Genomic DNA, 24,559 nt, shown 5'->3' on the forward strand with positions numbered 1-24,559 from the left:
GGGTCATCTGGCCCCACAGGAATTGGAGGCCACAGCATGCTTCAGTCACCTTGCCTTGCCTGGGGAAGTAATGAAAGGCTAGCTATTGAGGGGAGCTAGCTTTTGAGGGCAGACCTGTGGTATAAATGTCACCCACTGTCCTTCAACCTTAAGGTTTCTTCTGCTAGTCAATGTTTTGGGCTCGGTGAAGCAAAACTCTGAGTCACTGGGAAACAGCTCTGTCTTGTTAATCATTTTCTCTGAGGCTGCGTGACCCGAGATTTTTTGCTTTCTTTGTCAATGAAACTACCTTTCAGTCGTGAACTCAGGGGTTCTCCTGCTCTTCTTCCCTGCAAATAGCTCCCTTGCTAATACAATTTGGGCGCATGTGTGTGCGCACGTGTGTGTGCACGTGCGCGCAAAGCTGAGTGGAGAAAAATCTCCTGCCTGAGGTAAGGGAGGAGCTAGCGTAACACTGGGCCTAACTTGACAACAGAGCTGAGGCTTCCCCTCTCCCTCCCCAGACTGTAGCAAACCCTGACACATCCCGCCATCGATCTCCTGTGAAGTAGAAGCATCGGGACGGGATTTGCCAAGGGAAGTGGGCATGTGCCTGTCCTAGCTCTGTGGGAGTTGCGTGCTTACTTTGGAGGCTGCAGTATTCTCAAGACTAGCCTGGCCCAGGCAAGCAGTATGGTAAGATGGACTCCGATGGTGGATACTGTCATCTGTGCTTGGTTTGTGTGATGCCTAATTGCAGTGCGGTCCCCCTGTATGTTGTATAACAAGAACATGCAGCTCCAGTGATGACCAGAAACACGGAGCCACTTTCACAACTCTCTGTGATATTTTAAGAACTTTAAGGTTGTCGCTCATTGACTGTGCAGCCCAGGTGTAGGAAGAAAGGAGACCATGACTACTGAAATGGCCTATAGACCTAGCTGTGGAAGGCCCACGCAAGTGCCCTGAAACAGGGATTTGGGTGGATGATCTGAAATCCATAAAATGCATGGAGCAAACTTGACTTGGCACAGTCTATTATACCAAGTCAGCAACAGAGCAGTTACTAGCTGCAAGAAGACAACCTCCATTCACTTGCTAAATGGTCACTTTTTCATTTTTTATTTTAATAAACAGAAATGTTTCACAAATAAATATCCTGTCCTTAAGTGATCCCATTCTTCTAATTATAAATAAACTTAAAATCTGATTTCTCGGTTCTCTTTTGATTTAAAGCAGGTTAAACCCCATGGGATTGATACCTTCCAGTTGCAGGAACTGGAAGGGGTTCATTCATGCGCTAATTCTGAATTGTAGGAGCATATACTGATTTGGGGCTGAGGTTTTTTTTCTGAAATAGCTTGAGCTGTGGGAAGTGCCTTTGGGTCTTTGGAGCTGGAGGGCAGCAGTGAAGAAAGCCACAGTGAATGGGGGCACCCTTCCTTTTGGGATATGTTAAGTGGATTCGCATTTCACACAGTCCTTACTGTGTTTCTGCCAGGCCTCCTGGTGATATTTAATAAAGGGAGTGTAAGTTCTCACTGGAACTTGCTGAGGGGTGGTTACACAGGCTGTGTCCCATGATGGGGCTGTCCCCACGGGTCTCAGTACCCTGCCTTCCTGGCAGGAGAAATGAGCAGCCCTTTAGATCAAGGGCATTTGCCATGGGATTTGCCATGACCTTATGAGCTGCCAGGTCTTTAGTGTGCAAACACCTAGTCCCAGGGAACTGGAGGCTGGAAAGGAGCAGCTGGGAAGTGACTCAGTTTGCTTGCTCTATAACCTGTACGTCTGAGGCTCCCAGGCAGAGATGAGCTTGTGGCCCCTTCGGGAGCATTTTCCACACGACTACTGCCAGAGACATGTGTCTATGCATTGTGTGTGAGTTTGCAAAACTCTACTGCCCAACTCCTAGAAAAAAACGCTCTTGAGATGCTGCTGCCTGGGATCATGGCAGAGACTATAGCTGAAGTGGGTAGCTTTCTTCTTCCCCAAGGTCTGAGCCTAAGTGTTGGCTGTTTTAGTAGAATACAGCATCTGCACATGGCTCCTCAGTAGCCTTTGTGTCAAGAAACAGCAAGAAAGCAAGTTGCCTCCCTCCGAGTTTCGGGCTTGCTGGCTAAAGCAGGGGTGTGAAGGAGGCACCAGTCCTGGCACATGTTATGCATTCCTGCCTTCCCCTGCCACCTCTGCGCTTGACTAGCCCATACAGAGAGCAGTTGTGAGGGTCCACGCTAATTGCAGGTTGCAAATTGGAGGTGAGCGGCTCCCTAGACCCTGGCTATAATTATCCATGCTGTAGAGCGAGCTGCCAGTGCAGTGTTCCTGCCCTCCCCCTAGCTGTGCGTTAGCGGGGGCTCCTTTCAGTGTCGCTGTGGAGCCCCCCATCCTGGCGTGTGTGATTCCCAGGCCATAGGGTATGGTATGAGCGCTCGGAGGCGGGCTGTGCAGCACTAGCAGTGGACTTGCAGAACAGAACATCAAACAGAACAAACTCCTCATGCTTCTAGATATACAGCCTTTGTGGCTAACTTACCCTGGGCTGCTCATCCCATGTGATGCTCCATCCCATTCTTTCTACAGGATGAACTGATCATATTTGAAGGGATGCGATTCTGAGAGTCAGCAAGGAGAATTTACCATGAGAGCATCAAGAGCAGGATTCAGTCTCGTGTCCGCTTCAGGTCCATGACAAAGCTGCCATGATTCCTATGTGGCAGGATCAGGTTGCTAAAGCAGGGAGTGGTGTGCAGCGTTGCCTAAGCTCAGGGAGTAGTTTGTCTTTGTGAAGTAGTGGGGCTCTGCTGGACACCTGAACAAGGACTTGCATATCTGTGGAGTTGCACTGAGTTCTGCCAAAAGTTGGATGTGCTTTCAAGAAACAGGTTCTGCCTGTTTGAGTCATTTACCAGCTGGAAAAAGGCAAAGAAAGTCAGGAACACAACTTCTCCAGTACCATCAGAGGTCTTGTAGGTGAGGGCAAATGGGCAAACCCTGAGGGAGTTAATGTGTTCATCTCATGCTTGCTCCTTGCATCTAAATCTTGTGTTAATAGGGTTCTTTGTGCTCTCATTTTTCCAGGGCAGCCACTGACCACAATGTTGATAACACCACAGCAATCCTTAGAGAGTGGCTGAAGAACGTGCAGAACCTCTATCACTATGTGGAGTGGAGGCCGATGGAGGACCCCCAGTGAGTACTGCAGTGGGGGCAGACTGAAGCTATTAGGAGTGTATGTCAAACTTTCTAGGTTTTCTGGTTTCAAACCAGGGCATGTATTAAACGTCCAACCATTAAAACACAGTTTTTGCAGGGTCTGTCCCATTAGGACTCTGGTAGAGCATGTAGAAGGGTCTCTGACTTCCATGAAACAACTCGCGCAGAACTTCAGAGCAGAAAGTTTCCATTCATTTGTTTAGCATCTGCAGCTGCTCTGTTTGCATAGTAAACAGATCACATCAAAAGCTTCAGGGGATAAAAATTGTCATTCTTTATTTGCAAGGGAGCAGAGAATCATAGCCCATTCCCATAGTTTATATGAAAACTATGTCCCTGGCATCAAATATTCAATAAGTTCTGAGCCAGAGAACCAGATTTAATTCAGCATAGCCTTATGCCCTTGCATGACTTGCAGGATCATTACTTTGAAACATGCTGTTAGATTTAAAGAGAATCCTCTGTTAAGGAATGAAGGATGACTCCTATTTATGTGCAGAATTTCAAAGTGGAAGAATGGTGTTTGCTGTTTTTTTTAATCATCATTGCTATTTAAGATCAGCTGTTCCTTCTTTTGTTCTGTTTTCTGTTTCTCTGATCAGGGAAAAGTATATCAGTTTCCCCTTTGTTTGGGCTTGCTTGCACTTTCAAGGTCCTTAGTGCAGTGGTGGGGTATTTGTGCTGCAAACCGACAGGAAATGCTTGCTTAACTGAATTGTTTTTTAAATCCTTCCATTGGAATTCTGTTTTCTTAATGTTGTTGAACTTGGCTTTTTTACTTTTTGTAAAAAGTTTTTGAAATTTTTAGCTCCTTTGCTGACTTATGCTGGCACTGTTTCAAAGCCCTGAACGTTTATCTCATGTAAGGATCTGTCCCTAAATTTTCTTCCATCTCTTGTTATGAAAATTTTGCTTTTAGACTTGATTCTGAAAACAGTGATATGCATGTAACTTTGCTTACGTGATTGGGCCCCTGGGGTTGGGTGTTGGGTGTTTTGTAGATTTAAAAGCTGATATCAGGATATCTTAACAGTTATTAATAATGCCCAAATCCTGAGGGAATCCAAACTGCTGTTCATTCTTCACATCCCCAGCTGTGTTGATTCTGCTGGGCTTAAAGAAGCCTTATTTGTAATCCTAAACTTAAAGCCTACCAGAAGACGGCGGGTCAGATGAGGTAAATCAGCTTCAGTTCATTCCAGTGGGGTAACCCCTGCTTACGTCTTGTGGGGGCCTGGCCTGCTGCAGAAGAAGCTGCTGTTTTTTTAGTGCTATTTTGCATGTGGCCACTTGGCAGGAAATGCTGCTGTGTTGCTTCTTCTCCAGTGCCCTGTGTACATCAGTGCCCTGTGTACATATGCCAGCACGAAGGTTGGAATCTGTTTCTCTCAGAACCTGCCTTTCATTTTTTGCTCTCCTGGGTTGCCTGAGGTGACTCTAACTCTGTTTTGCTTTTGCCCTGAGGGCAGCAAGGGAACATGATGACTCTTTTTGACTACATTAATAGGAACCAGACATGGGTGTAGTCACTGGTTCCTTTTTTTTCTTTGCTAGGTCTTACCCAGAAGAAATTGGACCAAAACATTGGCCAAGCACCCGATTTACCCATGTCATGAAACTCCGACAGGCTGCCCTTCGTGCTGCACAAGAGAAGTGGTCAGACTATGTCTTGGTAGGTTTGAGGGAAATAAATCAAGGTTTGATTTATTAACTCTCCCCAGGCAAAAGCTTCTTAGGTAGTCACTCTGGTACTGGGGCTGTTTCCTCTCCATCTATAGAAAAAGCACTCTGTTTGCAGTGAGCTGCAATGGCCTTGTGCCATTTCTTGGTCTGATGAGCGAGATTCTTCTTGGAGCTGTGGGTAAGTCCCTGAGTTTCTCCACAGGCTTTCTCCTTAGAGTTTGGGGCTCAGGCTTGGGATCTGTGTTTGTCAGGACTGAATATAGTCCTGGTGGTGGGTAAGTGCCCTGCAAAGAGTCCCACAGACTGAAACCCAACCTGTTATTGATAAAACTTGAGGGAAGTATTCAGCAGATGTGGGAAGATGTGTGCCTTTGGTCACTACAGCAGCAGTTAATGGTGGTGTTCTCAGCTTCTGAACAAGATGGGGCTGTGAGGCCTGTTTTTTTAATAGCTCCTCTTAATTGTCTTCCCAGAATGAACCTGTCCTAAATTTTGGGCAACGTAATTTTCCCTTACAACTCCCTTGCCCCAGTTTTGGAGTAACATTCTGTGGAGTCAGAGGGAAGCTCTGCATCTTTTCCAGTCTTACAGCTGTGCTGCTGGGGCTGCCACTCCTGGGTTTACCTGTAAGAGGCATTTGCCCTGTGATAACAAAACCCCCAGCTCAGTGGGTTTTGCCAACATCTCATGTCTCTGGCCACCTTGTTCCCAAGAAAGCGTATTGTTTTGTCTAATGACGAATTTCTTTTTCTCTTTCCCTCTTCCTTCTCTAGTTCATTGATGCAGATAATTTACTGACCAACCCACAAACCCTGAACCTGATGATAGCAGAAAACAAAACGTTGGTAGCGCCGATGCTTGAGTCTCGCTCTCTCTATTCTAACTTCTGGTGTGGCATCACCCCCCAGGCAAGTGACCTTGTGAACGGTGCTGGGCAGCTGCACGAGCTGTATGTTTTCAAAGGCCTTCTTGCCTGCGTCTGTGAAGTGGTGGACGTGTGTTCTGTTTTGTGGTCTCTCCCAGCTGCTTTTGTAGTATGGTCTGCTCCCTTTTCTGAAACGAAGCTGCTCTACTTCTGAGGCATGCAGAGGTAGTATCACGTAGCAATGATAGTGGTGTCACGCACTTGCCTAAGCTTGTGCCTCCCTCAGAAGCGGGATCCCGCATCTTGTGCAAGCATGTTTGGGAAAGAACCATATGTTTTTAGGGAATCTGGGAATAAGGGACAAGAGAAAAGTGCTGTCTGTGAATGTTTGTTTTTCAGGCTTTGTGTTCTAATGGTATGGTTCTAGGTATGAGCAAAGCTGTACATGTTCTGCATTGGGTTTGCAGGCACGTTACTGAAATTTGCTTCCTCATCTAAGATTCTTCACTTGAAAAACCTGAATCTGGAGGAAGCTGAGCTTGCTTGAGTGATGCTGTTCCTAACCAGAAGTCCTGAAAAATGATACAATCCCACTAAATACTTAAGAAAATACCAATATGCCCACAGTCACATCAGTATTTATTTGAGGTGGTTCCATATGCTTGTGTAATCTGAATGGGGTTAAAGCGCCTGGTACATATTTTTAGACTGACTTTCTTGTATACTGACTCTAATCTGTGAAGAATTTGCTTTTCCTTGTGCAGGTCTCCACACACAAACCAGGTTTATTGTAGTGGGGTAACACCCTTTGCCTGGAAGAGCATGTGTGTGTGCTGGGGTACTTGTGTGAAGGGTACTGGTGTAAAGGACAGAAGAGCTGAGCTTAGAAAGTAGAATTGCATATTGTCTTTTCAAACCCCAATACCATGGGAAGTATAAGCTACGAAAATGTTGTGCATAGTAGAAACAGCATTATTTTTAGAGCCAGAGTGATGCTGAGCTATCACTTTACAAGCTAATCTACATCATCTTGTCTATAAAAGGATTTTAATATGAGAATCAGTTATATAGATTGGCATGTCTTTTTCCACAAGTCATTTTTTGCCTTTTTTCACTGTTTTTCTTTGAAATGTCATTGACTAAGCCCTAGATGGCCTTTCCAAGACCTTCTAGCTGGGACAGGGACTCTAGATAATGCTTTTTTCTCCCAGCCCACAGGTAAACCTCAGTAAGAGATCAGTAATTTTTTGATCTGTTCTTCGATCTGCTGCCATCATATATTTTGTTGTCCTTTGGGAGGCAAGATCCTAAACTATACATCTCCTAGGATAGCAAGAGTGTTTTATTCTCTTGGAAATTCACCCTTTGCTGCCCACGTTTGCCTTAGAAAGCTTCAGGATCTCCATTTTCCTTCCTTCCCAGATTGTTGTCTTTCCTTCTTCTTAAAGACAAGCATGCTCTACTGCGTACGCAAATGTGTTTAAGCCTGAGCTGCACATACAGCTATGAGCTTCCCTGGGGCGTGCACATATGAGTACTTTAGAGTGGTTCAACAGTCCTGCCCTTCCCTACACTCAAGCTGTATTCCAGAGACCTAACCACATTACTAATTGTTCATTTTGTAATTAATCCGGGAGTGAAACAAGGAGCAAACTCTGCTCCTCCCTTCTTCTATTTACCTGCTTTAAAATGTCACTCTCCTCAGTATTGCGAAGGGCATAAGTAGGACTGCAGGTGGAGTAAAAATGTAACGACTGTACCGAGTCAGGCCAAAGGTCTGTCTGATAGCAGTGATTTCTAGCAGATGCATAGGGAATAGTAGAAAAACACAGCAAACGTAAGCGAATGATACTTCCCCAAAATATTTTTCCATCATCCAGCAATCTCCTTCTCTGGAACTTCTTGAGGTAGATCTTTATGTTTAAAGCTCTAAGTGAAGTTTTCTTTCATAGAAACCACTATTTGGGCTCTTTTTTGGCACCCACACCATCTTGTGGCATGAAGTTCCTTAGCTCAGACTAATTACCTGAGTAAAAATAGCAGGAAAATATCTAGAACTTTCCAAACTCTTGGGAGTTAAATATATAGAAAAGAAAAGGTGGTAGTGGTGGGTGAGGATTGTTTGCTTGTTTCAGTTTTTGTTTTAGAATGGAGACATAAACTTCATAGTGAAGGCATTTTTCTTTGTGTTTTTAAGGTTAAATACTGAAACAGCCAGGTTCTCCACTGATATAAATCAGGATTGCTCCACAGACTGTGGTGGATCTCTGCCTGTGTGCACCAGCCTCAGCCCTGGCCCCTAGGATTAACTTCTCCAGTAATAGGTTTCCATCATTACCAATATTAGCTGAGTAAAGGAAAAAAAAAAAACTAGGAGCAAATGCATCTTGCAGACTTTTGGGGCTGCTCAAACGAAAAAAAAAAAGTTCCTGCTTTGTTTTTATTTTTTCTTTTCTTTTAGTTGCTGGAGCTTCTTTCCATGCTCTCACTCTCACAGTTTCAAGCTGCTTCCAGCCTTGCTCTCCCTGGGGGTTTGGGGAGGGAATAACAGCTGGAGCATGCCCTGAAACAAAGTCTCCGGTGCTGAGCAACAACAAGCCAAACCCAGCTCCAGACAGCTTGACATTTAGATGTCACGAAGCTAACCTTAGCAAAGCATGGCAGCAGTGTTGACAAGTTGGCATCTTTCCTGATTACACATGATTATGTACAGCAAAAAGCCCAAAACTCCAGTAGTGAGCGGCTGGAGGAGGAAAGTCAAGTTTCCAGCATCGTTCACCTTTGGGCATTCTTGGATGTTTATTAAAGGTTGAATGTCTTAACCCTTCTGTCAGTTGGAAACCTAATATGATGTCTGTCTGCTCGCTTCTTTTCATTAAAGTCAGACTGGCTGTGTTTGAGACATCTAGTCCTCACAGTATGTTCAGAAGGTATTTGAAGGCGAGAGGGAGGATCAGCAGATGCACAGACAGATGCGCTGTATGTTTGCATGCACCACACTTGAAGAGAACCAAGCAAAAGTGGTTCTGCAGAGATTAGCTCAGCTATTGTTGCTAGGATACTCATGGGAAATGTATAATTTATTATTTTAACTTATTTTAGTGACTCATCATTTCTGTAAAGACCAGAATTTGCTCTGGATTCAACCGTCAGCCGTGTTCAGGTGTCTAATTGGTGCATTAGGACTTCATATCTGGAGTAATTCAGTGTCTTTATTTCCCAAATGGATAACTTTAGATGCATTGCACCTGCAAAACCAGCTGTGAGCAGCACAACGTGGGTGATGCACCCACAGTGCTGGGAGGCTAAAAAGCCTGTGGTTACAGTGAAATAAGCTGACTGAAGTGCCTCCCTCAGACACACTCTGTGGGGAGAGCTCAGGAGTGGGTATTAAAGCTGCCTGCCCATGGGACGAAACTTCCAGCTAGTCCCTGGGGTGAAGGAAGCAGCAACTCTCACACTGTTGATGAAGGCTGGCATGTTGCCTTCACTGCAGTGAAGCAAATGCTTTCTAAAATGATGGTCAGCCTTAATTTACAGGTCCTATTCTGTGAGACACTGTGTCCGTCGTGCCTGTTGAACATGGCGGATGTCACTTGTGCTCAGCGCCTTCCAGCATCAGACCTGAGAGTCTGTGTGCAGAGAAAGGTTTTTCATGAGTCAGGAGAAATTAGTCCCAGGTTTGAAGCTTTATTGCAAGGGATTTTTGCAGAGGAAAGATTTGGGTTTCTAAGGGCTGCTAAAAAGACAGAGGGTCAAGCTGTAACTTCTGGGACAGTGATTTTTTTCTAAGCACTTGCTTCAGTCCTTTCCAAACACTTCAAAATCTGAGAACTGGGCACTGACCCCTCTTTGCTCTGGAGGGCTGAGGACAAGAGCTTTTGCTAGGGAAAACCTGTGGAACAGAAATCTCTTGTAACAAGCGACCCCCCATTGTGTTTGCAGGGCTATTACAAAAGGACCCTGGATTATCCCCTGGTTCGGGAATGGAAGAGGACAGGCTGTTTTGCTGTCCCGATGGTTCATTCCACATTCCTCATTGACCTGAGGAAAGAGGCCTCCACCAAACTGATGTTCTACCCACCCCACCAGGACTACACCTGGAGCTTTGATGATATCATTGTCTTTGCCTTCTCCAGTCGCCAAGCAGGTATGTCCGTTGCCTTCCCCAGGGAGGATTCACCAACAGAGACATGCAGATCTTCATTTCGAGTTCACAGGTCAAAGGCCACGTGTGGACTTCAGCCCTGAGTTTATACGCTGTTCCCTTTCCTTTTTCTAGTCCCATCAGGGATAACCAGCAGCAAGCAAACGATTGGCCATGTAGTTTTGAATTGCAGCTAGCTTTAAAGGACTTGGGGACTATTCTTGGGATGGGGGCAGTGTTTCAGAGAGAAAATATCTGGTTCTGTTCATCCACCCTTAATTTGTACCTAGACAAGAAAATTGTGAGCGCAGGTGAACGCTGTGAGATTGAAAGGCATTCTGAAGACTGTAGGGAATGCATCTAAAATTGCCGCTTCCAGGAGACTCCATTAAGAGGTGGGGAAGAGCAAGAAACTCTTTTCAGGTGTGGTAGCCCTCATGGAGAACAAAAAACAAGTTGCTTACATAGCACTGATGAGGCCTTGGTCACGGTATCTCAGCAAAAAATGTCTGCAAGTTTTTTTTTTTGCAAGCAAAATCAGTGTAACTTTCAGATGAATGATGTGAAGTCAGGCTGGACGGGCTGTGCTGAGAGGAAGTCTCTGCGAGGCCAGGGTGCATTAGAGCTGGTGCGTGAGGGGTAAAATCGCTGCATACTTGACATTGCATCATGTGTGCTTTTGGAGAGCTGGTCAAGCATGACCCTTGGGGCACAGCAGAGGGGAAATGTGTACTGCTCTGGCTGATAGTAGGATCACTGCTGTGTGGTGGGAGGATTTCAGTTAGATCTGAAATATGGAAGTCAGGGTCTTTTGGGGCTAAGTCACAAACTCGGTGTCCTCTTTCCTTGTCTGGAAAGGTTGTTTGTGGGTCCTGTGAGTGATGTACAGCTCATGCTATCCATCTTCATTTTGCAAAAGAGGCAAAGTTAAGGTGGGAAGGAAGGGGGACAGACAGGTGGAGAGAAACTGAGGCAAAATGGTGTAGCTCGTCACTGGCAGTCGCTTCTGGAGAAGAGACAGGCTGAGCAGACTGCCTTTCCCGTTTCCAGACCAACACAGCAGCCACCAGCTGTTTGCAGCTTTGCTTTTAGTGATCTTTCTGGTTTAAAGCTCCTGGCAACACTGCAAAAGACAGTGTTGCCTTGGCAGACTAAGCAGGTCTTTTTAAAACTCAACTAAAACAGGGTGAGGGGACATAAAGTGAGAAAGGCAAATCATAGTCAGAGGAGAGGCAGCAAGAGCTGAAATTATAGCCCCCAGGAGGCAGAGGAAGGTAGAGGAGGTGAGATATGAACTTGCAAGGCCTTTAGGGTCTGAGTGACTTTCAGAGTCAGGACGTTGGTATGTTGGCTCCAGACGAGAACAGAGGTGGAAGTTTGGATAGCACAGCAAGTTCCTTCAACTCCATCTGCCATGCTTGTTCCTTCTGACAGCTCTCCCAGAAACATAGCACCCAACAAGTGCTGTAGCTGCATTGCATTAACTCCAGCTGCTTAAGAAATATTTCAGGGATTCGAATCCATCTTTTTTTCCTTGTATCCTAGCATTCTAGCTTTCCCTGATGCTGACCCATGGCATGAACAGCTTTGTTTCAGCAGTCCAGCCCATTGGTCTCAGTTTGCTGACTTGTGTCCTGGGCTTGGTTTTGTCACTCTGGATAAAAGGATGACATACAAGTTCAGAAATGTGAAAAATGGTTGGATTTAGAGGTAAACTTCTCTTTAGAGTAATTTCACTTACTTCCCTGAAGTCACAATAGTGTTGGCTTTTGTCCAGGCCAAATACCACACTTACCGTCTCAGATCAAACCATCAGTCTTCAACAGTGAATCCTGCTGCTTGAACCAACTGTTAGAGGATGCTCCAGAGAGACTGTCCCGCAGCTGCTCGGAGGACACAGACGCTCCCTTAGTGGGAGTACTGACTTTGAGTGAAACTCGATGCGTTTTGTTGAGTAAAGGGCCTAGATACTGAAGTGAGCTTTCTCCTTGTCTTCCTTCCGTCTCCCTGAGAAGGTGTTAGAGGCACAGCTGAGAGCAGAGGAAGGTGTACAAGCCCCTTGCGCTTGCAAGGTAGCATTCAGCTCCTGAGCTTCCTATTGACCTGAGACTGAAGACCTAGAGCCAGCCAGCAGGAAGCTGCAATCATGGGAATGTGGGGGACATTTATGTTACCTAAGTGTGGCTGTGGGGTTCTGGTATATGGTTGTCAATCCTGACCTTACAAAGACTGGTAATAATACAAATATCTATAGTTTTTCTGTCCCTTCTTCTGGCAGTAGTTGTTTTTATTGTAAAAACTGCGAGCTGGAGAGCGAATCCCTTTCCCCACAAAACTTTACCATTTTAAGGTAGCTTTTATTCCAGAAGGAACAGAAGTATTGGCATGAATCTGCACAGATTAAGTGTGTTTAAGCCAGCGGAAGATAAGAGAGATCAGTGAGCCAGATAAGATTAGTTGATTAGATCAGTGCCAAATCCATTAATGTCAGCAGGTAGTATTTTTTATTCTGTCATTTACCTTAATTACTGCTGACAGCTGAATGTGGTTTGGCAAGTAGTGTAGCCAACAATTTACTTGCAGAACTTAAAATGGCAGAAACAACAGGGTCATTAACACAGACAATTCTGCCCTGCTAAAAATACCAGGGATTAGGGGAACTAATGCATGAAAGCACTGACACGCCAGGTAGTGTCTGCTTTTCATTTATTTTCTGAGAGGAGGGAGGTGGTTGAGCTTGTTTCTTTAAAACAAACAAACGAACAAAAAAACCTTCCAGGTTTTGGAGTTGTTTGGTTTTGTTTGGTTTTGTTTTTTAATTGGCACTGTGAGTTTTATGGGTTCTAGTAGCTTTCAGATTGTGGCTAATGAACCAAGGACCTTACCAGAGCTCAATGAAAACAACTTTTCTCCCTTGGCTTCCCTGGAAGTAGTTTCTGAGCCTGTTACGTGATGTGACACCAGGTCCAGTGCTGATCCTGTTTTCGCTGATAACAAAAGCAAACTCTTGGCCAGTCCAGCAGTTGCTGACCACAGGTTGCTGGGATGTCCCCAATGAATGACCTGAGCAGTGAGCTGGCCTCCCCCTGGCACAGGGACCTGCTCCGAGAAGAGGCTTTGTGTTTTCTCTTCATGCCATTGCACTCTTCTCTTTTGAGCCTTCAGATTCAGCTCCTTGAGCAAACAGTTTGCAAAAGCCTTTGAGCAGAAGGAAGTCATGTTATCACTTCTACCTGAAAGCAGCTTTTCTCATTGCTGGTATCTCTCTAGGATTTTCCTCTTATCTCCAGGACACTGTAAAAACTAGTCCTGGAGAGGAAAGGACCCCATTTGGTAGTAGACATAGCACTTCCGAAGTGGTTATCATACATGTTCCTCAAAACTCTTTGCTAACACAGGTGAAAATATCTTGTCTTTATTTTCCAGCCTAAGTGAATAGAAGCAGGAAGATGCTTGACTGTAAAAGTTGGAGTGTATCCCTTGCTAGGCTAGTAACAGAGCTTGTAGCTATATTGATGCCCTGGGCTTTGCGACAACCTCCTGCATGATCCCAGGAGAGCTGAACTGCCTGGGCCCACGTTTGGCCAACCATGTGCTATTGAAAACAGGCGATCAGACTTGGCTCTTCCAACGTGGTAGAGTCATTCCATATTTATCCTCAGGTGACAGAGAAGCCCTGGCAGGGCTTGGACAAAAGCCTCCATCACCTCTAGCCGCACTGGGTTTGTTTGAATTTCTTCCTCTCTGAGGTTGCCTGTTCTGATAGATGTCTGCACCCCTCTTTGTCCAGCATACAGGACCCAGTCCGGGCCTCCTCTTCCTGCAGAGGAACAGGGTATCTGGTAGGACTGCTTCCCTTTCACCTGAACCGCTTCACCCCTTGCAGGTTCATAACAAATGCAGCCTTCCTGTGTTGTGAGGGAGAGTGCTGCCCACTCATGAGCGGAAATGCCTGCACCCTTCTCCCTGAGCTCTGAAACCTGCATGTTTCTCCCACCTTTGGGTCCCATTTCCCTCCACCCTCTGGTTTGGAGGCTGTTGCTGAGCCCTGGGTCTGTGCGGGGAGAGAGGCTCCAGGCCACAGGATCGCTGCTGTCTCTCCTTCAGCACAGCTGCAGATGGAAGCCCTTTTTGCTCCTGTGCCTGCTGTTTCATTGCTTGAGGCTGGCTCACTCAGAGAAAACCTGTAAGGATCATTCCCTACTTTTGGCTCTGGATTTGTGGGGGGATCATGTCAGGTGAGGTGCCAGGTCTGAGCAGTGCAGGTGGGATTTTGGGGGTTGGGGATTTCTGTGGTTCTCTAGTTATCTGCACCAGTCCTACTGTGTGTGCCAGATGCTGCTTTTGGTAAAGGCTAGTTCTGCCCTCTGCTGTAGGATTGTTTTTATAGCGTGAGATTTCAGAAGGTGGAAAGCAAAGGCTGAAAAAGACCTTTCTCTGGACTAAGAGATGTGCCTTTCCTAGGAAAAAAACGATTGCAGTTAGAAAATACCTGCTGTTAGGGAGCAAGTAGAAACTGGTTTCATAGGAGAGGCCAGGTGCTGCCAGCCAGATAAAACAGAAAATGGCACTGTGACGTTTCTGAAGTGCTTGCTTATGAAGCAGTACCTCCTGGGAGTGAGGTCCTGGTACAAGTTTGATTGTGACTGTGTAACAGCAAAGCAGTAAAACCCCCTGCTAAGAGACCTCACTTCTGTTTTTACTTGATCCCCAGGAATTCAGATGTTCATCTGCAACCGTGAACACTATGGTTTCCTTCCCATGCCTCTGAAATCGCACCAGACCCTGCAAGAAGAGACTGAGAACTTTGTGCACACACTAATTGAGGCCATGAGTAAGTCGCTGTGCCCTGCTGCAATGGAACCCCCTTACTAATGTTTGTAGAGCTCTCTTCTGCCAGCAGCACAGCCTGTTCCCAGTGGGAGTCCGGGATAGTTTATAACCTGATCTGACTGGTGTCGTACTGTTTTGATATGCAGGTTTTTTATTTTCCACCACTTTTCTCCCTAGGGGTGTAATCACGTCAAGAACAGATCAACCCCATTCAGAAAGCCCCTCAACTTCTCCAAATCAAATTCAAAAAAGCATCTGTAGTGTGTAAAGGATGCTGCAGAACCTTGTCTTTATCATGAGGTCTCTCTTGTGCGTATGGCTGCTGGCTTCTGCTTCGCTGTGTTGATGCTTTCTGGTACCTCCACTACTGCACTGACATCACATCCCAGCTCCCTGTCACTTCAGGCCCAGTGATGAAAACATGAATGGATGTGTTACTGTAATGCAAGATGTGTTCGTGAAGGTGATGCTTGGGATCTCTCATCTCTTTCAGTTGATCGTCCTCCCATTGAACCCTCTCAGTATGTCTCTGTTCCCCCGAAGCACCCTGACAAGATGGGATTTGATGAAGTAAGAAACTGCTTTTGCTGTTATTGTCTTCCATCACTTAGAGGACCTGGGTTCCCCCTGCAGTATAGTATAGTATCTTTTCATGTAGTTAGCTGTTTCCCAACCATGCATCATTTGGACTGGAACTTTTTGCAGGGAGAAAATAGCCGTCTTTATTTGGGGAGAACTTCTGCTGAGCTCAGGGGAGTGGGAGGGGAAGGGCTCAGGGCACACTCTTTCCCCTCAGGCATTTGCTTCTGGGACCTGAGGCCAGTCAAGTCTGTGAGTGCTTAGCACTCTTTCCTGGTGCAAGAGCTCTGATTAGAAGTGTTGGTTTGTGTGCAAGGGCAGTGTCCAGCAAAACTTTGGTTTTTTTGTCTGTTGGTGGTGCGGATGGTTTAATCCAGCCTGGAGGGGATGGCAGAGCTGAGATTGTTTAACTTGTGCTGTTTCCCCTAAATCTGACTCTATAGGGCAACTTTGCAGTCCTTCTGTTCTGCAACAAGAGCCGAGACAGCCACTGGAGAGCCAGGGGCAGCTGGGGTAGCCAGGACCTGAGCTGAGCTCTAGCCCAAGCTGCCTGTGTCCATGTGTGCTGTCTCCTTGCTGTGGCAGCTCTCCCCTCCTCCTGTTTGGTTGCCATGTTTTTCTGTTATGGCTTTAAGTGAAAATGAACTAGGAAGATGGTTGTTGACACTGGTAGTGCTCCAAGACACTGAAGAAATTCCTCTCTCAAATTCTGCCTTATGTTGTGGAGAGCAGGCATTGAGAGGAGAAGATTGGAGCGGGATGTGCTGTGCTTTAATGTTTTGCTCACAGCCAGAAACCCCTGTGTGTGCAGCTGCCAGGGTGGCCGTGGCACAATGACTGAGGGAATTTTGGTGACTAGGGAACTTTGTTTTTTTGGCATATTCTGCTGTATCTGTTATATGGCTTGTATAGTAAAGTCTGAACCTGTTTTGGCTATGGGTGTCCGTGTTTAGAACACAGCTGGTGTGGGTTTTTTCCATGTTGTCCTTTGTGGCTGCACTTTATTTATCCAATTTATTATTTTTGCATTTGTATTGAGCTGGAATTTTATCCACTTCTTACTGGGATGAGGTTTTGCTCCACGGGTTACAAGGCTGCACTTGTCTTTCTGGGACTGAAAGCAGATCCCTGACCCTCTGCGCTTTACCTGCAACTGAGAGCTTCATTCCTCTGCCCTCCAGCCAAGGAGTCTGTCTTCTCAAGGCTGGACTGAGCCCTGCCCAAACCTGTCTGTTCCAGGCCTTGGCTCTGTACTAGGCCTTTTACTCTGGCAGGGGTAGCAGTAGATTTTCAGCGCCTGCAGTAATTACAAAAATTCTCTTTACTGTGTCCTTATAGTTAGATGATGGCCCCACTGATAATCCTAAATAACAGGCAGTTGCAGCCCTGTGAAGAGACAGGTGCTGGTCAGTGCCCCTCTGGGACCGGAGATGGAGATGGCCATTTACCCTGTTTGGTAAAAGTCAAAACTTCCTAAATCTTTGGAAAATGTGGACTCGGCTGTAACTGGTTCCCTCTCAGCTTTCTCCATCCTTGAAGAGCAACTTTCCCCCATGAGCATCCATAAAATAGAGTTGTTAGACTGAGAATAAGCCTGCAACCTTTCAACTCAAAGCCAATCCCAATTTTTTTGACAAATTCTAAGCAATCTGGAATGAAAACACACCTGATATTTTAATAAAATCTGCACTTCTTATGGGGCTGCTGGAGAAGAATGGATCAAGACCCCTTTTTCTCCCTCCCTCCCAGATCAGAAGGCTGATATCTTTTTCTTCAACCCAGATTTTCATGATCAACTTGAAGCGGCGGAAAGACAGGCGGGATCGGATGCTGCGGACTCTCTATGAACAGGAGATTGCAGTCAAGATAGTGGAGGCTGTGGATGGAAAGTGAGTTTCAGCTGGGATTGCTAATATTTCCAAAGAGTGGGTTGTGCTTAGCTGCACCGTTTCCTAGGACACCTTGACCTCCTTTCTGGTGGGGAAAGGTGGGCTGAGGGGAAAGGTGAATATCGCTTTTATTTTCCCATGTAATGCTCTGTTTGGGGCAGTTTTGTTCCATTTTTTTTCTACTTTTGAAATTGTGAGAGATCCATGGGCATCGCAGTTCAGGTTAAGACGAAAGTCTGGTTAAAATCATACCGATTTCCGTGAACAGTAACACTTGCACACAGTTAAAAGGGGTCAGCAGTGAAAGCATTTGAGAACAATTATCTCCTGGCAAGATCTTCCATCCAAGTGCTATAATGCTGTTGATTTACAGTGTTAATCCTGATACAGACCCTTCTCAAGCATACCCTACTCTGAGGTGTGTTAAGACTCTTCTATAATGAGAAATCAAGGCACAAAAATTTAGGCCTGGGAGTTGCAAAGAGGCCTGAGGGAGTTAGAAACCCAAATACCATCTGATGGTCTGTAGAACTTGGGTACCCGTCAAGACCTCTTAGAAAAAAGTTTTAGGCCAAGCAGCTGACCAGCTGATGGTCCCACAAGAAGTTGTTAGCAGAGTTAAAGATATGATTTGTCTGTGTTCATATCGTGCTCTGCCTTGTAGGTTTCTCTAATGCAGTGTATTAGAAACAGTCTGCAAGCAGCAGTGGTAGTGACTGATGTGATTTCTGCTTCAACGCTAGTTGTTCCAAAGCAGTCAGAATCTCAAGTGACAGAAAGCACGGGTGACACCGTTTCACTGGGGTGAACATCTTGGTGGTGTTAAGCGTGCATGGAGGTGAATGATGCTGGAAGGCTGCAGCCTTCTGTAGGTGTTAATCCTCAGTCATCTCCAGTGTTCAGCTTGATTTAGAAATGTAGATCAAGAAATTAAATTTTCTCCAGGTTTTTGAGCAAAACAAGTGCAAGAATTTCTTGAGATGTGTCTTTTCTCTGAAAGTCAGCAGCATTTCCCTTTTTGCTTCTGTGTCTGACTTGAAATTTGCCTTTTCTTTTTTAATGGTGAGAGTTATTCTCTGTTTCTCAGAGCACTGAACACGAGTCAGCTCAAAGCTCTCAGCATTGATATGCTTCCTGGTTACCGGGACCCATATTCCTCCAGGCCACTAACCAGGGGAGAGATCGGCTGCTTCCTTAGTCACTATTACATCTGGAAGGAGGTAAGGAGTTTGTGGGTGCTCAGGGGTTCCTGAAAGAGGGTGCTGTGGGCAAATGCATCAAACAGGTATACAGTCAGTCTTAGGGCAGAGCATCAAATACAATACAGGTTTTCAAAAGTGTTTTATATAACTGTTTTCCTCAGTTTGTAGGGGATCCACACGTAGGTTTTTTTCTTGAACACAGTGTTCAGCTTTTTCTTTGCTTTTCATTTGAAAACAGCTTTGAATGATCTCATCAAAATATCTTATGACTGCTTTTATTGCAAACCATCTGATAGCCTGCTTAGGACAAGTTTGCTTAGAAAAAAGGCAGGAAGGTTTTGAAGAACAAATGGTGTTACAGACTCCTGATCTCTCCCCCCTCCCCCCCCCGGCATCTACATCTATGATGATGCAAGTTCCAGTGACTCTACTGATCAGCTTTTTAAAGTTGGCATATTGTAAATATTCTTGTTAAGAGCAGGGGCCACCATTACTTGAGCTAAGAGATCTTGGTTGGGTGGTCAAAATCCATAGTTTCTGTGTGTCCCTGGTCACCGCTGGAGAGTGATACTTGAGAGGATCTGGGCTGTGCTGGTCAGAGATGGTGGAGTTGTACAGCCCTACGTCAACAGGAGGGGCTGTTTCAAGCGAGGTGTGGTGTAGGCAAGGAGTAAGACTTGGTACTAAAAGAAGACTGGGTAGTGGCAGTGGTTGCCTAGATGTGACAGTGAGGATTGAAGCCACCCTGTATAGATGTGTAAGGAGACAGCCTCTCCCTGTGGAGGTTTTAGTTTTAGCACCTCTCAGCAGAGCAGGGCATTAATACAAACAGCCCAAAGCCAGCAGGAGTGACTTCAGTCATGAGAAGTCAGACTAGGCTTTTGGGCTTGAAATTTTTAAGCACCAAAAGTCAGGTGCTAACATGGGAACTTGTATGCAGGGTGTGTTGTGCATGTACATTCTTTAAGTAGTCAGGGCCAGACTTCAGATACAATGGCTTGTCCTCCTTCCCAGACTCCAGGGACACACTTTCTTCCAACAAAGAGGCTTTTCTGGATAGCAGCCTTGGTATCAAAGGCTGCTGCACGCTCCTTGGAGGAGGTGGCTGCAGTGGTCATGCTGAATGGCAGCTCATGGGTTCTAGATGGTGCAACATCAGGTGGAGGGCTTCTCTAGGTGACACGACACCGTATTGCGGATGCTCAACCCTCAGGGTATTTTCATGTCTGTTCTCACTGGCTCTTGCAGTCTGTCCCAGCTGAGATGTGAATTGGGGAGTGATTCTCCTGCTGCACTATCTGTGTGGTTCAGAAGGCAGTGCCAGATCAGGGTGACCTGCAGGCTACGCTACAGGCTGGCAAAGGGAGTCCGTGTGCTTCGTGGTCAGTGGATCACAAAAGATCAGCTGCAGTTACCAGACAAGAAGTTCCCCAGAGGTTGATTCTCTGCCCACCTAGTTATGGATGGTCCACAGTAGATGGCATTGTGTTGAATGCCTCGCTGCCCCAGCAGTTTCTGGGTGCAGAGAGTGGCCCAGGTGGGCCACTGTTATCACTTTTGAACACTCTTGTTTCAGGTGGTGAATAGAGAACTGGAGAAGACACTTGTTATTGAGGACGATGTTCGCTTTGAACACCAGTTTAAAAGGAAGCTCATGAAGCTGATGGATGACATTGAGCAAGCCCAGCTAGACTGGGAGCTTATGTAAGTAACTGTGGCCCCTTGGCCACCTGGGAACTCCTGGGCCTGCAGGGGAGTTCAACAGTACTTATTGTGTCAGGATAGAGATGCAGGGTTAGTGTTGGAGTGCAAGGAAAGGTGGCAGAGACGTCTCGGTGGGCTTGACCTCTCGGGACAAATCTGCCTTTGACACTGGAATGACCAAGCTGTAAGTGGTACCCACTGGATTTGGGAGGAGAGCCTTTGTGGGCAGCTTTGCTTGATTTTGATAGTGTCCAGAGATGCTGCTGTGACCGAGGAACTGACACAGCCCAGTGCTGAGGTTTGGGCTGTGGCATCTTAGCTCCCTTATGAAGTATTTCGCAGCTGTACACCACCCACAGAGTTAAGACATGGGTGTCTCAGAGTGGTGCAGGACAGAAATCCGTGAGCTGGGTCATGGATTACTTCTTGGATTGCACCCTTTGCCCTTCCTCTGGTCAAAACTGTTTTGTGGTCCTAATCACTGCAGATTCGCTTTGGTTCCAATTTCCATGGTCTTTTCACCCTTTCAGCTACATTGGCCGGAAAAGGATGCAGGTGCAGCAACCTGAGAAAGCAGTTCCCAATGTCATGAACCTGGTGGAAGCTGATTACTCCTACTGGACCCTGGGGTATGCGATCTCTTTTCAAGGGGCTCAGAAACTCATTGGAGCTGAGCCTTTCAGCAAGATGCTGCCTGTAGATGAATTTCTGCCAGTCATGTACAACAAGCACCCTGTGTAAGTAGAATGCCTTCGTTGCTCAGGTTGGCACAAGCTAGGTCTTGCTGAATGATCTTCAATCAGATGATGTTGGTGTGTCTCACTTCCGTAGCCCAGCTGGAGGGGGAAACAGAGCTGCTCCTTGGTTGTCTGCAGCAGAGCTCCTGATACAGGTCAAGTGAGGTGACAGGCCTACTGCTGAGGGGTTGTCCTGCCTACCTGATACAGGGCTTGTGAGCTGATTTTGAGACACTTGGCTATTTCTGGATAACAGAGGCTATGGTTGTGTAGGTTGCGTATGGTTGTATGGTTGTAAGGCACATGGTTATGGTTGTATAGGGTCAGATCTGCTTTAGAGCCACCTCCTCACTTAGGTCACATCTCAACCTACCTGTATTTTCTCAATGGACTGGCTCATAACCCAGAGCAAAACCGGTGGCACAGATGCGCAGTCACTCTGTTACTGACGGTTTTTCTCCTCTCTTTAGAGCGAAGTACATGGAGTACTACGAGTCCAGAGACTTGAAAGCCTTTTCAGCAGAACCCTTGCTTGTTTATCCCACCCACTACACAGGGCAGCCAGGCTACCTCAGTGACACAGAGACCTCTACAATCTGGGATAATGAGACTGTGTCAACTGACTGGGACAGAACACACTCGTGGAAATCCCGGCAGCAGGGCAAGATCCACAGCGATGCCCAGAACAAGGATGCCCTGCCTCCCCAGTCATCTCTCAATGCACCGTCCTCCAGGGATGAACTATGACTGCCCACTTCCCTTGGGACTCTGTCAACAGCTGAACCTGCCTCACACTTTAGCTTTTCACCCTAGAAGCTTGTAGAGTTGTTCATGTGGTCTCCTTCCCGCTACTTGAAAGGCAAAGCAGGGTGGTTGGACCCGTTTGTGTTGCAACTAACCAGGTGCTTTTCCAGGACTGGGGAGAGGTGAAGGAGGAAGAACAAGTGTTCCAGTCTGGCAGAAAAAAGGGGAGCGATCTGAACAAAAGCTCTTGCAAGTTTTTGTTTAAAAAAAACAAAACAGAAAAACCCGAGTGACGTCTTTCTACAGTTCCTTGTGTAGAATACTGTATTTATAAAGATTAATATATAGAGGAACTCTGAGGTGTACAAGTATTGATACCTTTCTGGATAGCTGTCAGTGAGCTGCTGTGTAACCGTTACTCATTGTAGATTTGTAGGGTCTTATAATCCCGTTTACTGAGAGAAACTGCAGGCAAGTGTTTGGGTTATTTGGTTTTGTTTTTTGAAAGGATCCCTGTCAAAATGGTTTCCAGAAACGTTCAATGCACTGGAGCAGTGCTCCTCTCCTTTATTGCAGTGCTGTAGAAAACTATTTCTGGCATCCCCTCCATGAATTTCAAAACCTCCTAGAGCCTGTCTAAACAGGTCTGCCAATCCAGAACTGATGTCTTGGCATATCTAAGATTTTGAAAACTAACAAGAGAAAATGGTGGTCACTGTTTTGTTTTGTGTGTTCCCTTCTGACAGTGCAGGGAGGCAGAGTTAGTCCATGTCTGTCCTGCTTCACTCTGCCTCAAATTATTCCCCAGAAAAACAAAGCAAGCCAGTCTTTTCCCAGGCCTGTTTAATTAAGCCACAAAAATCAGGTGTAGGACTTCTAGGAACTTTCATTTCTACAAGCCTGGTTATGAACTGCTTGACATTATTCCTATAAAAACAAAACAACCTACAGAAACATTAGTGGTGTCAACTGTACTCAGCAGCCTCAGAATTGTGTGTTTTAGGACGGAAAGGCAACTTGTCTTTTGATATTTTTTCGTGTGAGGAACAAACTCGTCTTTTTTTCATGAGTTCTCATGTATTTGTTATTGGGTAACATGTCAGCAGAATATGCTGTTTATTTGTTTGAAATGGTTTCCCGGAGGCCAATGGACTCCACTGCTTCGGTTTAGCTGACACAGATCTCAAGCTGCAGGCTGTTGTGCCGAGGGGGAGGATGCCCTCCTGGACTAGCAGCCTAAAGAGACTGTTGCCTGCTGGCTGATCTGTATAGTTGGGTATGCGTGGTGGTTTTTTTACACATTTGGTTTTGTTTGTTTTTAATAATTGCTGATCAGTGTTGTGCTTTCTGCTAAAGAAGTCATGTTATTATCTGTCAGCGGGTCTGATAATACATAGAACCTGGTGCAAGATAAGCAGCTGCGTGTCCTTTTTCTTGGGTGGGAGCAGGTCGTGGTGGGGAAGGCCAGCTCTCTGCTTCTGGCAGCTCGGCCCTGTTGCTGGCTCAGGCTCAGCACTGCTGAAAAAAAAATGGCATTTTTGAAAAAGAAGTACACATCCAAGGATTGGAGCCTGCCCTGGCCCTGGGATGACAGTGAAGTCCAAACTAAGGAAGTTGAGAGCTTTGTCAGCCATATCACCCCACCACAGAGCTGCTGCCCATAAATGTGTCTGTTCTGCAGCTACTGCCTGGAAGCCACGCTGCTTCCGCTCTCGAGGACGGAGCGGGCGCCTGTGAGACACAGGGAGTACAGAGAGCAGGTCGGCAAGGGCCGCCAGGCACGGCCTGAGGCGTTCCTCTTTGCAAACTCTCCCGCCTCCTCCCGGTCAGGTCTCACCTTACCAGCAGCAAGTGTGACGCCTGTCTCAAGCACTGTTGGCCATGGGGATCCCACAGACATTGGTAAGAAGCTTGACGTGGCCTTTGGAAGCAGGAGATTTGGGGCCTGCTGAGTGTCCAGCATATTGTATTCTTGTTCTTTAATTTTTATTATTTTATGTGGTTGAGTGTAAAATGTTATGGTAGATAAACAAAAGATAAGTCACAGTGAGGGATTACTTGCTGTCACACTCACAGTGGGAATGAGTACTGTGTTATGAAGTTCTTTCATGTCTTGCTTCCCGTGGGACTAGGACTGATTTTGCAGCATAGTGTGCAGACATGCTGTTTCTGCAGGTCTTTGGCAATGCTGTGTAACGGCTGGTCAGCTGCCGGAGCCATGGTGGGAAGGGTGCATCGGAAGAACAGACCACTGGCCTGGCACAGCACCAGCGCGGCCTTCCAGCTCCGCTGCCGTGCGTGCACATCGGAGTCTCACAGAGTAGCAGGGATGAACCAGCACAGATGGGTGAGTGCCTTTGGCCTGGTGCAGTTTCTGTAATCTAATCTTGTGGTTCTGTAATCAAATATTGTCTCTATGCAAAGACTTGTTATGGTTACACTGTGTTCATATACAGGCATACCTCGTTTTATTGCGCGTTGCTTTATTGCGCTTTGCAGATACTGCCTTTTTTACAAATTGAAGGTTTGTGGCAACCCTGTGTCGAGCAAGTCTATCAGCACCATTTTTCCAACAGCATGTGCTCACTTCGTGTCTCTTGTCACATTTTGGAAGTTCTTGCAATATTTCTAATTTTTTCAGTATTATTGTATCTGTTATGATGGTCTGTGATCAGTGATCTTTGACGTTACTCTTGTAATTGTTTTGGGGTGCCACAAACTGCGCCCATATAAGATGATAAATGTGATAAATTAATCGATAAATGTGTGTGTTCTGACTGCTCCACCGACTGGCTGTTCTCCCGTCTCTCTCCCTCTCCTCGGGCCTCCCTATTCCCTGAGACACAACAGTATTGAAATTAGGGCAATTAATAACCCTACAATGGCCTCTCAGTGTTCAAGTGAAAGGAAGATTCGCACGTCACTCACTTTAAATCACAAGCTAGAAATGACGAAGCTTAGTGAGGAAGGCATGTCGAAAG

The 24,559-nt window shown here is 46.1% G+C and overlaps 1 protein-coding gene across 2 annotated transcripts in view; it reads left to right on the forward strand.

The window, feature by feature from the left end:
• COLGALT2 (collagen beta(1-O)galactosyltransferase 2) overlaps positions 1-22,992 on the forward strand; it is a 59,231-nt gene extending 36,239 nt beyond the window's left edge. Inside the window, exons 1-12 of one of the 2 annotated variants that reach the window (XM_013956291.2) lie at positions 2,917-2,952; positions 3,061-3,171; positions 4,750-4,867; positions 5,652-5,786; positions 9,689-9,893; positions 14,605-14,724; positions 15,217-15,293; positions 17,085-17,191; positions 18,279-18,411; positions 19,970-20,097; positions 20,628-20,834; positions 21,305-22,992. In XM_013956291.2, the coding sequence (XP_013811745.2) occupies positions 3,158-3,171; positions 4,750-4,867; positions 5,652-5,786; positions 9,689-9,893; positions 14,605-14,724; positions 15,217-15,293; positions 17,085-17,191; positions 18,279-18,411; positions 19,970-20,097; positions 20,628-20,834; positions 21,305-21,581 (1,521 nt within the window). In that variant the 5' untranslated portion in view covers positions 2,917-2,952; positions 3,061-3,157 and the 3' untranslated portion in view covers positions 21,582-22,992. Of the gene's footprint in view, positions 1-2,916; positions 2,953-3,060; positions 3,172-4,749; positions 4,868-5,651; positions 5,787-9,688; positions 9,894-14,604; positions 14,725-15,216; positions 15,294-17,084; positions 17,192-18,278; positions 18,412-19,969; positions 20,098-20,627; positions 20,835-21,304 lie in introns of those variants that run through there. The other variant, XM_067300412.1, reaches the window with a different exon arrangement.
• The last annotated feature ends 1,567 nt before the right edge of the window (positions 22,993-24,559 follow it).

The sequence above is a fragment of the Apteryx mantelli genome, chromosome 8 (genome assembly GCF_036417845.1).
Source record: "Apteryx mantelli isolate bAptMan1 chromosome 8, bAptMan1.hap1, whole genome shotgun sequence".
Lineage (NCBI taxonomy): Eukaryota > Metazoa > Chordata > Aves > Apterygiformes > Apterygidae > Apteryx > Apteryx mantelli.